At 42.7% G+C, this 15944-nt stretch overlaps 1 protein-coding gene across 2 annotated transcripts in view; it reads right to left on the bottom strand.

Annotated features, from left to right (window-relative positions):
* LOXHD1 (lipoxygenase homology PLAT domains 1) overlaps nucleotides 1-15944 on the bottom strand; it is a 157611-nt gene that overhangs the window by 83588 nt on the left and 58079 nt on the right. For both annotated transcript variants that reach the window (XM_040632549.1, XM_008691614.2), the window contains exons 9-12: nucleotides 11776-11911; nucleotides 11050-11210; nucleotides 9968-10054; nucleotides 9396-9531 (exon numbers count right to left, since the gene is read on the bottom strand). In XM_040632549.1, the coding sequence (XP_040488483.1) occupies nucleotides 9396-9531; nucleotides 9968-10054; nucleotides 11050-11210; nucleotides 11776-11911 (520 nt within the window). The remainder of the gene's footprint in view (nucleotides 1-9395; nucleotides 9532-9967; nucleotides 10055-11049; nucleotides 11211-11775; nucleotides 11912-15944) is intronic.

Raw genomic sequence — 15944 nt, 5'->3', positions numbered from 1 at the left:
CACTGGTGTCAAGGACAAGAGCAGCCTTAGTGCAATTGTGGGGGAAGGGACGAAGCCCTATAGCAAGAGTCTGAGTACAGAATAGGAGATGAGAAAGTAGATGTAAATCGTTCCATTAGTCTGTTGTGAAGAGGAATACAAAACAGAAATAATAGCTGGAGTGGGGTGTAAGTTTAGAGAAGTTTTATTTTAAAATGTTTAAGATGTGAGATACTAGATTATTATACTAAATGGGAATGTTCCTGTAGAGAAAAAGAAAATGATAACGTAGGAGAGAAGAACTAGTGAAATTCTTTGGAGAGGAAAAAGAAGAATGACCAGAGCATAAATAGAGGACTAGCTCTGCTAGGGTTCAAGAAACTACAACTATAGAGACTGGAGGGAAGGCAGAGGTGTGGCCACAAAGGCAGTGATAGGTTGTAGGACAGCCTTGAGTACAAACTGAGACATACCGAGTCATGAATTTAAAATGAGACCAGTCTGCAAGGCTGCATGTTTTCCTACAGCAAGTCTATAATAACTGAATAGGCCATTTGTTGGCTTTACCTGGGATAGGGTTTATCCAGGCAAGCATGATAGAAAGATATAACGGCAGAAAAGGTAAGGGCATGTTTAGAGGTAGATTATAATGGTGGCTAATGCAATCCGAGCCAGGTATAGAGGAAACTGAGTATAAGAAGAAGGTGATAATAAAATCAGTGGATTATAGGTTTTGATGAAGTTAAAAAGTGTTAGGGTGGGAAAGGCAAAACTATGGAGGCAGTAAAAAGATCAACAGTTGCCAGGGTTTGGGTAGGGGGGGAAGGGAAAGATAAGTAGGCAGAGCACAGAGGATTTTTTAGGGCTGTGAAATTACTTTGTATGATACCATAATGGTGGATATATATATATCATCATAAATTTGTCCAAACCCACAGAATGCATGATACCAAGAGTGCTCCACAAGTAAACCATGAACTCAGGGTGCTAAGGATGTATCACTGTAGGCTCATTAATTATAACAAATGCATCACTCTGGTAGGGGATGATGATAATGGAGAGGGTATCCATGTGTAGGGGAAGGGAGTATATGATAAATCTCTATACCCTCCTCCCAATTTTGTTGTGAACCTAAAAATGAAGGAGATATTAAGATAGTCTCAGATAAACAAAAACTGAAGAAATTCATCCCTAGTAGACCTACCTTAAAAGAAAAAATGTATTTATTTTTAAATTTTTTTTAAGAGAGAGAGAGGGAGAGCGCATGAGCAGGGGGAGGGCAGAGAGAGAAGCAGATTCACCATGGGGCTTGATCCTAGGACCCGGAGATCATGACCCAAGCCGAAGGCAGATGCTTAACAGACTGAGCCACCCAGGCACCCCACTCTACAAGAAAATTTAAATTTAATGTCACATTAGACATTAGACGCAACTTGAATTCACCCAAAGGAATAAGAGCACCAGGAAAAGTAATAGCATAGTAAATATATAGACAGTATTGTGTAATTATTGCTTGTAATTATTTTCTTCTCATATCTTACATAAAAGACAACCGCATAAAGCAATAAACGTAAAACTTCATTGGTGGCTTTATAACGTATACAGATGTAATTTGTATGACAGCAAAGCACAAAGGAGGGGAAAGAGAACAAGCCTATATTGGAGTAAAGTTTTTGTATATTATTGAAATTAAGCTGATATTAATCTGAACTAGATTGTTATAAGTTAAGATGTTAATTGTAATTCTCTGGGCAACCATGAAAAAAATAACAAAAAATATATATTAAAAGAAACAAAAAATGGTATTCCAGAAAATATTTAACACAAAGGAAAGTGGTAATATAAAAAGAGAGGGACAGAAAAAAAGATATGAGACATAAAAAACAAATAGCAAAATGGCAGCATAAATCCTGCCAGATCAGGAATTACATTAAATGTAAATGGACTAAATATTTCAATCAAAAGGCAGAGTGTGGTCACCCTGCAGAGACAGGGTGGTCCCTTCACGCCCTATTTGCTCAGATATCAAGGCTGATGATGTCACACATGTATCAAGAGTGAATATAAGATGTATCATGCACATAATGAGGAGTTCTTGGAAGAATATAGTAGGTTTCCAGGAAGGTCCAAAATGGCTTGAGACAGCAGTGAGAAGTGACTAGATTGAGATTTTATGGTGACTAGGAGGTTCCCTTGCGGGGGGTGGGAGAGTGGACAGGACTTGCATGGCTTGAACTTTCCACCAGTGTTAAGGGAGGAAGCATCCAGTCTTCTTATCAAATTGCCCAGATGTCAGGCAGAAAGGGGGAGGGGAAGAGTAGCTTGAAAGCTATCAGAAGTCAAACACCCAAAAAGGTCATGCTATTACATAGAGATTTGCAAAACTGATAATGGATCTAACTATCGGCTATATGGAGAGATACACTGTAGATTCAAATACATAAATAGGTTGAAAGTAAAAGAATGGCTAACAGAACTGGCTATATCTGAATAGACTTATAACAAGTGTAAAGATTAAATCAGTAATAAAAAAACTACTCACAAAGAGAAGCTCAGGCCTCAATGTCTTCACCACTGAATTCTACCAAGCATTCAAAGAAGAATTAATACCAATTCTTCTCAAATTCTTAAAGAATACAGGGGAATATTTCCAACTCATTTTATGAGGTCAGCATTATTCTGATACCAAACCAGACACAAATATCACAAGAAAAGAAAATTACAGACCTATCTCTCTTATGTATATGGATGCAAAAATCTCCAATAAAATACTAGCAAACCAAATCTGGCAACATAAAGAATTATACACTTGACAAAGTAGAATTTATCCTAAGGATACAAGTTTTGAAAATCAATTAATGTATCACATCAATAGAATAAAAAACAAATTCAACAAATGAATGGATAAAGATGTGGTGCATATATACAATGGAATATTACTCAGCCATCAGAAATGATGAATACCCATCATTTGCATCGGCATGGATGGAACTGGAGGGGATTATGTTAAGTGAAGTAAGTCAAGCAGAGAAAGACAATTATCATACGGTTTCACTTATATGTAGAACATAAACAATAGCACGGAGGACCACAGGGGAAGGGAGGGGAATCCAAAGGGGGAGAAATCAGAGGGAGAGGAACCATGAGAGACTATGGACCCCAGGAAACAATCTTGGGGTTTCAGAGGGGAGGAGGGTGGGGGAGGGGTAACAAGGTGATGGGTATTGAGGAGAGCATGTGCTGTGATGAGCACTGGGTGTTACACTTAACTAATGAATCACTGAACCCTATATCAAAAACTAATTATGTACTACACAATAGCTAACTGAACATAGTAAAAAAATAAGAATAAACACAATTACAGCATAAAAAACATAACATGATCATTTCAATAGGTTCAGAAAAAATATATGACAAAATCTAACACTCTTTCATGATAAGAAAACCATCAAAAAACTAGAAATAAAAGGGAACTTCATCAACTCATAAAGTCGTCTATGAAACACCCATAGCCAACACATAATTAATGGTGACAGACTGGATGCTTTCCTTAAGATCAGAAACAAGACAAGGGTATCTGCTCTCACCATTTGTTTTCTTTTTTTCTTCTTCTTCTTCTTTTTTTTTTAAAAATATTTTATTTATTTATTTGACAGAGAGAGACAGCCAGCAAGAGAGAGAACACACGCAGGGGGAGTGGGAGAGAAAGAAGCAGCCTCCTAGTGGAGAAGCCTGATTGGGGCTCGATCCCAGAATGCTGGGATCACGCCCTGAGCCGAAGGCACCCGGGGCACCCAGACGCCCCTCACCATTTGTTATCAGCATGGTACTGGAGGTTTTAGCCAAGGCAGTTAGGCATCCAGATTGCAAAGGAAGAAGTAAAACTATCTCTGTGCATGGATGACATGATCTTATACATAGAAAATCATTAGGATTCCATTCAAAACTATTTGAACTAATAAATGAGTTCAGCAAAGTTGTAGGGTATAAGATCAATATGCCTGAATCAACTGTATTTCTATTCTTTTGCAATAAACAATCTGAAAACGAAATTAATAAAACATCTCCATTCAAAAGAGCATAAAAAGAGTAAAATATGAATAAATTTAACACAACGAGTGAAAAGCTTATGCTCTGAAAACTACAAACTGTTGTTGAAAAAAATTAAAGATTACTTAAATAACTGGAAGCGCATCCCATGTTTACTGATTGGAAGACTTACCACGGCTAAAAGGCAAATGCTAAGTGTTTTCAGCCTTTACCCTTTAGCCTCTGCATAAAAGAAGCTGATACTTCTGTGTTTCGCTCCCAGTGACAGAACTGATGGCAGTAAGAGGGATGAACAGCATTAAATGACGTGAGAACTGAAATGGGCAAGCACAGAAGGGAAGGAGAACACCAGCCTCCCTTATTCTTAATCCTACGAAGGACAGTTCTGCTCTTTCAGCTGTAACTATCAGGCAATTCCCAGAAGCAAACTGATGAGGGAATGCAGCAATCCCTTGGCCGGGGAATTCCAGTCCTGTTTGTTCAGGAGCGCTGAGGTCCATTTGGCTGGAAGTTCTCAGGGCTCTGGATCTTCTGCAGGGGCCCCTCCCAGCCCACGAGCCACTGAAGTCCCAAGCTCCTTCCTGGCAGGAAGTCTACGGACCGTTAAAAATAACTGTATTGTTAGCCATCAGCAGTGAAAGACTTCAAACAGATGGGTAAGTACCAGAGCCTCTTGTACTTTAATTTAAAAATTACAGCTCAGCCTGATTAACAAGAAGCTCCTCTTTTCAGCAACTGAGTCCAGTGGTCTCTTGCCCACTCATCAGTGGTGTGTAATCACTTCAGCTGCACACGCAGGGGAAGAATGCCGATCGCAATGCTTCTACCGTCTCACAGAACTCCTGAGGAAGGGCAGGGCGGACATACCTCGGAAGCGGCACATATCTAGTCTGTGTCCCCTGTCTGTGACAGTCAGTGAGGTCACTCCTCAAAGCCTTTTGCTGTCAGACATGGCATTAATTGCTTCATTAACTGGCCCTTCTTTTTAAGTAAACCAAGAGTATACAATTCAAAGTCAGGGAACTGGTTTTTTTAATTAATTTATTTGTATCTGTTTATTTGGTAGGAAGAGTGCTCACGCACGTGTGCGGGGGTGGGGGGATGTGGAAGAGCAGACGGGGAGGGAGAGGGACGAGCAGACTCTGCTGAGCATGGAGCCTGATGCAGGGCTTGATCCCAGGACCCCAAGATCATGACTTGAACCGAAGCCAAGAGTCAGATGCTTAGCCAACTGAGCCACCCAGGTGCCCCAAGAATGGTTTTATTATTTTTTTTAAAGATTTTATTTATTTATTCGATAGAGATAGAGACAGCCAGTGAGAGAGGAAACACAAGCAGGGGGAGTGGGAGAGGAAGAAGCAGGCTCATAGCAGAAGAGCCTGATGTGGGGCTCGATCCCATAACACCGGGATCACGCCCTGAGCCGAAGGCAGACGCTTAACTGTTGTGCCACCCAGGCGCCCCCCAAGAATGGTTTTAAATTGGTACTTATTTTATGTGAGTCCAAGACCTTCCACTTAAGGGACTGCCAGGAAGCCCTGCACATTATTCACTATACTCTAGTACCAGCTGGAGAAGGGGGACTTGCCACTGTTACAAAGAAGCATCCAGACCACAAAAGGAGATCCAAGTTCCTACAGAGGAGAGTGAGGACATGGGGGTGTTCCAAGCACAACAGTACTTTATGTACTTTATGTTAAAGCATCTGGGAGATAGAATCCAAGTTGACATGGGCTTGAAAGTACTGCCAAGGACCCTCCAGAAGACATGAAACTTCCTATAGAGCCAGGACAGATAGTCCTTCGATCTAATCCTGTTCACTAGAGACTTTGTTCATTAAAATGGTTCTTTAATAGTATTACAGAAGATAAAAACCAACAGCTATGACAGCCCCACATCTTGCACACTGTTTAAAATGTTACATGCACGTTTACACGTGTAACCTATAGACACGNTCTTCCTCCCCACTCCCCCACCATCCCTCCTTATCTGTCAAACCCCTACTCAGAGAAGACCTAGCTCAAATGGCACCTCATCTGCAGGTTCTGCCAATGTCCTGGGCAGAAAGTTCGTCTTGCCATTGTGTCTCCCCAGCATGCTTTCACCAAGTCGTGCCAGAGCTACTTTCAAAATAGCTCTTGAATTCATCCTCTCTCTAGTCTAGCCAATTCTTGCCCACTTCCAGTATTTCTTCTTCTCCCCCCTTAAGAACTTCTTATGGGTTTGCCCCTAAAATCCATCCTCCATGCATCTTATGAGACAGGCCAGAAGAAATGTTGGTAAGAAGGAGCTAGAAGGAGTTCCAGGATGGGGTGGAGTGTCACCAAGGTCATGAGAGGGCTAGGAGGCAGGAGCCTGAGCCAGAGGTGGGGCATGTTGCTCAGAGAAGCTTCATGGGATGATCCTGAAGGAGGTATTGGGGTCGGGGTAAGTGGGAGAGAGGCAGCCATCAGTTAAGTGGATGAGGACCAGGAAGTGGGTGATGGGATTTTCCATATGAACACTGAAAGGAGCAGGACAGAGGCTCTGAAGTTTTGATGTGCAAAAAAATTACTTGGTATGCTTGATAAAAATGCAGATTATCAGGTATAGCCCTCAAAGAATCTAATCAACATCTTTGGGATACAGCCAAATTGTGTCCCCCCCAACCCCCATTCATATGTTTAAGTCCTAACAAGCATGCTTGGGTGGCTCAGTCGGTTAAGCGCCGGCCTTTGGCTCAGGCCATGATCCCAGAGTCCTGGGATCGAGTCCCGCACTGGGCTCTCTGCTCAGTAGGGAGCCTGTTTCTCCCTCTCCCTCTGCCTGCCACTCTGCCTACTTGTGCTCTCTCTCTGTCAAATAAATAAATAAAATATTCAAAAAAAAAAAAAAAAGAAGAAGAAGAAGTCCTAAACCACAGTATCTCAGAATGCAACAATATGGAGGTACGGCGTTTAAAGAGGTGATCAAGCTAAAATGAGATCCTATGGGTGGGCCCTAATCCAATATGACATAAGAAGGGACTAGGACACAGGCAAGAACACAGACAAAGGGAAGACCATGTGAGGACATAGCGAGAAGGCTGCCATCTCCAAGCCAAGGAGAGAGGCCTCAGAAGAACCCAACCCTGCTGACACCTGTTGATCTTGACTTCTAGCCTCTAGAATTGTGAGAAAATGAATTTCTGTTGTTTAAGCCCCCGGTCTCTGGTATTTTGTTATGGGAGCCTACTTATACACTGCCCTAGAACAATGGCAGGAGTGGGGGGTCTGGAGAGTGACCGAGAGACACATTACACCACCTTCAGTGGAAGAAAAAAGTAACCAGAGGACACCAGAGATGGGATTGATCAGGGGCAGAGGCGACATGGTGAAATGGTGTGAGCTCCATGTCTGAGTGCGCAGAGGGAGCCAGGCAAACCCCCTCCCCATGGCCCCAAGTCTGTGAGGAGGGAAAACAGGTTTGGAGGGACAGGGTAGCCAGGCTTCAGTCAAGTTAAAGAGGAGGTGGAGGTAAAGAACATCTTGGGAATTCTAAGTAAAAATGGTAGATTTCTCTCTAGAAAAACCTCACTAAAATGACAAAATACAGGTATTTTCAGGACTTAACCAAACAAAAAAAGGGACAAGTACCAGCAACAAGATTTTGGGAGCTTGGCAGCCCCTGGAAAAGTGATTAATACCTTAGCATAGCGGTTCCTCACCGGCAGCATCACCTAGAAGTCGGTGAGACAAATTCCTGGGTCTCACCCCAGACTTCCTGAGTCAGAAACCCCGTGGGTGGGGCTGCGCCCTCTGTTACGACAAGCTCTCTGGGTGACAACACACATGGAAGTTTGAGGATCCCTGACTCACCAGACCAGAGAGAATGGATCAGAGCTATCACTTGTGAAATTTGAAAGGCAAACAGCAAAAAGGGTCAGGAACGAAAGCAGCAGGTAACTTCAGAAACAGGAGATGAGGAGCTAAAGTCACAAGAACTGGTTGGGAAGATTGAGGAAGCAGTTAGGTCCCAAGACCCCCTCCCCACTGGTTCACCTCTGCAGGCTCAGTTCTGGCACACAAAGGGGACAGATCTGACAAGAGCAGGTGTCTTTCTGCCTCGATGGGCTACATTATTATATCAAGTCCCAATTTGAGGCAGAATCCTATAATCTACCATATTCCCAGGGAGACGGCTGCCTTGTTGCCATAGAAAATATTACTGAATGTGAAAAGACAGAGTATAGCCCCTGACCCAGGAGGCGGGAGACCTTGTTCTAGGTCTGACTTTGTCTCCAACTGTATAGTCAAGACAAGAACTGCTCGTTATCCTGAATTGCATTAGACTATTTTAAAGGCCTTTGAACCCAAATATTCTATGGTCACATTTTTAATTACAAATGAAGAAGAATCTTAAAGTAGATGACAGATAGTGCTAATGACCAGCACTGCCTAATTAGACTAATAGACAGGGTGATCTTTTAATCGATATTTGCCATGTGGGCTTTCTATGTTTTGGAGTATTTACTTCTACTTAAATCATTTTCAACAAAAATACACAGAGCTCCTACTGGATGTACAAATGTCTGAGGAGCGACACTATCCAAACATTTAGAAGAGCTACTAGAACTATAAGCGACATTGTTTTCTATATATTCTTAACTCTGTAATTTTGCAGTATTACTATATGATTTAAAAATTAAGGACCACCGCAATGATAGCAAATAGGTTAATTATCTTAAGTGCCAATTCTGATCAATTGCTAATGTCTGCTTGGAGGGTTGTATTGGAAGCTTTGAAACTCATTTCAGACTCAGTGGGAGAGAAAGCTGGGATCACTCAGTAATGTCTGCTAAGGGAAAAGGACTGGTCATGTGCTGTGCCTCTGTCTCTTCTGCTATTATAACCTAGAGGCAGAATGATCTCCCTTTACCCCTTTGAACATGGAAATGGGACCCCCGATTAAAAGCTCAGTTCCTCTCCTAGGAGCCTTAAATAGAAACAGAGGACTCATGGCAGGCAGCCAATCATGGCTTCCAGATACAGTCTTCCTTTTGGGGAGCATCTTATGCATGATTTGAAGAGAATGTTTCTTTAACGTCAGGAAGGCTGTGGAGAAACATTGCTCAGTGCAGATTCTTCTCATCCCCTCACCCACCCGAAGACCCATAAATGTCGCCTCCCTCCCCACAGCCACCACCACAGAGCTCTCGCATCATGCCTCAGAGATGGCTTCTGCAAGCCAGTCGTATGGCTGGGAACTTCTACCTCCATCCTGGCATTTGGAGGGGGACTGATGACGTACAGCGGACGGGACCATCTGCTCATGGGCCAGACCCCCTCTGGCACACGGACTAGGAGTTCCACGGCCTCCCCCGGGATGGAGAGCTGGTGAGTACTCACTGCCCATTATCCTCCGCACTGTTGGGCCCTCGGCGGTCATTTCTCTCACGATCTCATTGTCATCCTCGTTGGCATCCAGCCAACGATTGCAGTTGAAGTTGTACTTGTCCTTGGTCAGAGTGTTCATCAGGGTCATCTGGAATGAAGTCCTGGGGTGAGCAAGAGAGTGTAGCAGCGATATACCACACCCTGGGGCCGCCGTTCTGCTATTTCATCCAAGGGAGGCCCTGGCCGTCCCGTAAGGATGACTCTTGTGGAACGTGGCGTTCCAGATTTAACATCTATCCCTCTTGCTCCCTGGAGACTCACGCTTGCCTAGCAGCCAGGTGACAGGGGAAGAATGCAAGTCTCCTGAACACCTGAACATTTTCTCAATCGACTTTTGAGGTCCTCTCCCCATCAGGCAGTCCCCGTGTCCTATGTCCAAATTCGGGTCTCACTGTGAGACCCACGCTTACCCATCCCCACTCCCAACAGACACAAAGGCAAACTTAGGTGACAGGGTCATTAGAAAGGGACCCCTCCGGTTCCTCTCCCAAGCACCTCCCAAGCCCCGAGATGGCACACCTCACCCTTTCTAAATGCCATCCAGAACCAGGGCTCCTTCTGTCATGCCACACCCGAATCTTGTAAAACCTGCCAAGATCTGGGAGCTCAATCTACAGGGAGAAATGACAAGGTTTGGGTGGACATAATCCAGTGAAATGTGTTTAGCGTCACAGATGACCCCTTGCCAGGAGGGCACCCACTCCGGGCCGTGTCTTTGGCGGTGCGGATGGCTTTTACTTCAAGCTGCCCTTGTAGACTGTATCCTTTCATGCCCTTGCACCCAAGGGGCACGTGAGGGCGAGGCAGCCGTGTAGGGCCTGGGTTCAGTCTGGCCTGGCAGAACCGAGCAAAAATAACTGACCCACAGTAGGATCCAGAATAAAGAAAATCTTCCAAGCAATAAACTCCCAGTAACAAAACCCATATGGCAACACTGCAAATTAGCACAGGCCCACAGCCCCAGGGCTCCGCTGGGCACTAGAACAGACAAAAAGATCAATACAGCAGTCATGCCCTTTCCCTAGGGGCTTGCAGTCTAGCCGGGAAGACAAATACATGAAGAGCAATGAACTGAGTGTATAACAGAAACACCAGTGGGGTGCTCTGGGAAGACAGCTGAAAATTACAAATCATTCTCACCTAAAGGTCAGAGCACACTTCTGTTGGCAAAACAAGCCTTGCTCTACTTATATACGCATCAGAAATTCAAAGCTAAATTTCTTTTAAAATATTCTACTATTTATACTTTCCCTTCAATTTGCTTCTCACTCTCTCAGTCCAGATCAGGCGGTTTGATGCTAATGTGCTCAGGGTCTCTGTTCTACAATGATTCCCCAAGTTTCTAGGCTCCTCAAGAACATTCTATACCTGCTTCTTTCCCCCAGGCTTGGTTCTGGAGTGTCTGATTCAGGTGAAGGGCCAGATGCAAAGTGTACCCCCATTCAATCAATAGATCATTCTGGCACCCCTTGCAGGGGCCTGAATTTATTGTAGCACCCTTTTGTCCTCAAACTTCATTCAAAATCTGGCTTAGAAGACCATCCTCATGACAAATACCTTTTATATCCCTTCCTCCTCCCTCCCACCCATTACACTTCCCTCCTACCCTAAATTTCTCAATTATGCCTGGTTTGAACCACTTGTTGTTGGGATTCAGGAGAATCTCGTCTGTCCGCCCCTTCTGCCCATAAATCTGGATGGAGATGGGAGAGTTGGTACCAGCTTTCTTCAAGTCGGTTGTCCAGACCCACAGGGACCAAGGGAATTCTGCAGAGACAGGTCAAGTTGTCCCATAAAGATTTCAAGAGTAAAAAATTTTCATGTTATCAGTGGGGAAAAGAAGCAAGTCAAAGGTGTTCAGGACTGAAGGGCAGATCATGCACAGGTGTGGCCCATTCTAAGAAACCCACTATAACAGGTGCCAATATTAGGGACCCAAGGAGTCCTTGCTATTTGAAAAAGGGTATCTCAATGATCCTCTTAATGGCAAAAGTCTATTAGTATGTTTTAAATAGGGAAAAGTGCTCACTCCTTGCACCCTATGTATATTCAGAGTGTACTGTGAATGGTTCAACATCTAGCCCATCATAGCAGCTTATTCAATTTAGGGTCGTGGGGGTACTACTACCCATGGTGCTGGATGTGTAACTCTACGTGGCCTGTACCTTGGAGAAACGAGCTTCCTACGGGGCCCATTCCCTTCCTCTCTAGAGGAGAACTGGGAAGCAGAAGTGGACCCCTTCACAGAAGAGCTCTTGCCCAGGGGTCTGACATCCTGGCCTCTGCTGGCCCTGGCTGGAAGGCCACCAGCCTCTGGGCCCTCTCCACCTACTTTTCAGCCTCTTCTTCCTGAGAGACACCATCTCGTAGAGCTGCCTCTCGATCAGCCCATCCACCTTCTTCTCATCCAGCCAGTTGCTGCAAGGGAAGGTCTGCTGAATGCCCGTGAAGGGGCACAGAATCACCACCTGGCGGGGAGGAAGATCATGAGTCCCCTGCAGCAGGTCCCCTGGTTGGGACCTCCTTACAGTGTTTGACAGCCTCTTCCTGTTAAGGCTGGTCTACTTTAGGATTCTCAAGGAATGGCACTTTTCTCCCTGTTGCCGGTCTCATTAAATCTTAGATCAAGAAATACCTCCTCCCAAGTAGTCTTCCAGAGTAGGTATCATCCATCCTCCAATTTATTAGCCCAAACCTTCTTCCCCCTACACACAACATCCTCTTTGAACACCGTATTTCTTTATGTGCATCATAAAATCTCAGTCCAAACCAAATGAACTAGGATACTAAATTAATTCCTTATATTGGTCTTGTAGGAAAAAGGTCGATCACATAAAAGACAATGGATATCTGGAATATAATACAAAAACAAACTGCCCTCTTCTGGGCTTGAGCCTCATTCAACCTTCTTTCCCACATTGTCTCTACTCCACTCACATTCTGAACTCATGGGTTTGAACTAGGCCTAGGCCACTCACATTAGATATGTCCGAAAGAATATTCTTGTGACACTAAAAAATTTTCTATCGGCCAAGAATTGACTATTCACATTGCTAGATTCTCAGCTTACCTTCTTCTTAACTTGAAAACTAATATGACCCTACCACTGATAAAGCATTTTGACTAGACACTGTCTTACTGTGTTTGTTGTCAGTTGTTCATGGTTACTACCATTGACTATAATTTCCTTGGATTGAGTTATTACCCTTAGGTATACCCAGATATCTCTGAGAATTCAACTAATACTATCTGACTATCGTAGCTGTATGAAACCGTAACTTATAAGCACCAAGGGGAGGGGAGACGAGATTGGCGGAGGGAAGTTCGTACCTCCTCAACCTCCCAGAGGAACTCTCCTCCCTCAAGATAAATGATGGCTCAGAGCCTCAGGTGGTAGCCTCCTCAAACACTTTGGTTTGTGACACAAATGTATTAGCAATTAATATAGTCTACCCTAACGTGCATTCAAGATATGGGAAAGCGGAGGTCCAGAAAAGGGAATGAAGTGCCCAAGTTTGCACAGTTGGTGGAAATACCAGAAGCATAAACGCTCCTGACTTCTAATTATCAGTCTGGGGCCTTTTATACCCATCAGCAAGAATTTCAGGACTCCTATTATGGCTGAGGTCCACTGGGACCCATTACTGCACTCCATCTTTTATGCTGAAGATTCTATGCAACCATGTATTCAGAAGCGGACCTACCCATACATAAAGTTGGAGGGTGATCTGGGGGCAAAGAAAAGTTCTAATCGCCAGCAATTATTTAATGGGCTTTCTTTCTTTCCTCTGAACAAAGCCTGCAGCTGTTTCCTCCTAGTTTACTCCCGAATTGTTCTCTAATTGTTACATGTGTATTAGTCAGTCTTGTTTGATCAACAAGATGGCAAAGTCCTAAAAGGCTGAAGTTGTACGTTCTCACCCCTTATGGCTCCCCCAAACACGGTTCTAAGCCTTCAGTAAGCACTTAAAAATACTTGTTGAAAGTTCTGGACTAGGTAGTCCAGCAAACTAGGTAGTCTGAAAAGCCTCCCACCTCTGCAAAATACCCTGAGGCCAGATGAATAACACAAAATATCCTTTTATATATATGGTTGAACTGACAAGAAATTAGAGAAAAGCCACAAGAGCCAGCAAAATTCAGAGTAAGCAGAAGCCAAGAGAATGGGCACATGTGAATGCTAACTTTGGTGCTGCACCAAAAGCAAAAGGCAATACCACACACTCTGCGACCGGGAAATCAACAGCCACTCAAGAAGCAGGGGACTGGGCCTTGTGTTTTGCAAACTAGAGGATCTGAACTACCAACCCCGAATAAGCAGAAACACTTGAAGGAGCTGCTCCCTCAGAAAAAAGATAGGCAGGGAAAAATCTGCAAAGGGAAGCCTATCTTCTCTGCCTTTGCTCCAGACAAATAATAACCTCCCCTGAGAATCAGTTACCGTAAGCCTGGTCACAGGCAGGAGTAATACACGTATGCCTAGATGTATTGAAGAGAAGCACCAGCATGACAAAAACAAAGAGAAAATAAGAGCCCCAAGAGAGAAAAGATAGCTGATGGCAATTAGACTAACAGAAGCCAGAAAATATTGGGCAAGGGGGTGCAAAATAATTCACTCTAGAACTCTGTACTCTAAAATTATCTTTCAAGAATGAGGACGAAATAAAAAACATTTTCCAAATGGACAAAAATAGAGCCCACCACCAAAAGACTCTAACCAAAGGAATTTCTAAAGCATATACTTCAGGAAGGAGAAAATGGACACCAGAAATAAGGTCTTTGATGCAATAAGAGATGGCAAGCAAACTGGCAAACATGTAGGTAAATCTGACAAACGATGATTTTACAAAACAATATTTAATGTGTGGATTTAAAAATAATTCAAAATATAACTAAAATACTAGGCAAACATAGCATGTGACCCAGATGCAGGGTTATTACCATTAGAGATTTTAAAGATCCTTGTATTGTCCAAGAAGGAAGTAGAGATGGTGACTGAATTTTGGGTTTTCCACATTAAGTATTTACAGTAAAATTGCAGTAGTAACCACACACACACACACACACACACACACACATGCACACACACAGAAATAGTATATAATTTCTAATTTACTACCAAGGAAAAAAACAGCCAATCCGAAAGAAACAAAAACTGTAAAAGCAGAAAAACAAATATGCCAGTAATTACAACAAATGTAAGTGGACTAAATTTGCCAGTTAAAAGACAGATGGTGTCAGACTGGATTATGGTAAAGATTCAGTTCACCAAGAGGCTATAATAACTCCACACTTAATAACATAGCCTCACACTACGTACAGCAAAAATTGTTAGCTCTACAATAAGAAATTGAAATATCTACCACTGCGGTGGGAAATTTCAACACATCTTTCTTAGTAATTAAGAGATCAAACAAAATGCTAGTAAGGAAATAGATAATTCAAATAAAATTATTAAACTGAATTTAATATATAAAATCAAAACCTTAGATTCAGCTCTTGGAACAAATACACAAATTGAGCATACATTATAAAGTAAATCTCAAATCTCTTTAAATGACATCATACAGACTATGTTTTCTGGTTAAAATGATATTAAATTAGAAATAAATAACAAAACATAACAAAAGAACACGTATTTGGAACCTAAAAATCACACCTCAAAATAACTAATGGGTCACAGAAGAATTTCAAGTGAAATAATAAGAACAAAAAAGCATAATGCATAAGAGGAAAAAATTGACAAATTGCCTTTCGTCAACATTAGAAGTTTCTGCTCTTCAAAAAACATTGTTACGAAAATGAAAAGGCAAGTCACGCATTGGGAGATTATATGTATACAACACAGATATATAGATACAGCTATATCTGACAAAGAACTCGTATCAAGAATATATGAATAACTCTCATAAATCAATAATAAAAGGACAAAAAAATCAGATAGGAAAAAGATACCTCACAAAATATATACAAATGATCAATAAGCACATGAAAATAATGTTCAAACTAACTGGTCATCAGAGGCATGTAAATTAAAATGACAACTAAATGCCACCACACACTCATCTAAAAAATAAAAAGATTGACAGTATCAGTGATAGTGATGTTGTGGAACAACTGGAATTCTTTTTTTTTTTTTTAAAGATTTTATTTATTTATTCAACAGAGATAGAGACAGCCAGCGAGAGAGGGAACACAGCAGGGGGAGTGGGAGAGGAAGAAGCAGGCTCACAGCGGAGGAGCCTGATGTGGGGCTCGATCCCAGACTGCGAGGATCACGCCCTGAGCTGAAGGCAGACGCTTAACCGCTGTGCCACCCAGGCACCCAAACAACTGGAATTCTTATACATTGGTGGGGGGCACACAAAGCAATATAGCCACTTAGAAAACAGTTTGGGAGGTTTTTAAAAAATATATGTGTATATATACTGCAGGATCCAGATATTCCACTTTTAGGCATTTACCCAACAAAATTAAAAACATGCTCATGCAAAGCCTTGT

The sequence above is a fragment of the Ursus maritimus genome, unplaced genomic scaffold (assembly GCF_017311325.1).
Source record: "Ursus maritimus isolate PB19 unplaced genomic scaffold, ASM1731132v1 scaffold_18, whole genome shotgun sequence".
NCBI lineage: Eukaryota > Metazoa > Chordata > Mammalia > Carnivora > Ursidae > Ursus > Ursus maritimus.
This window is presented reverse-complemented; position numbering and strand designations above follow the sequence as displayed.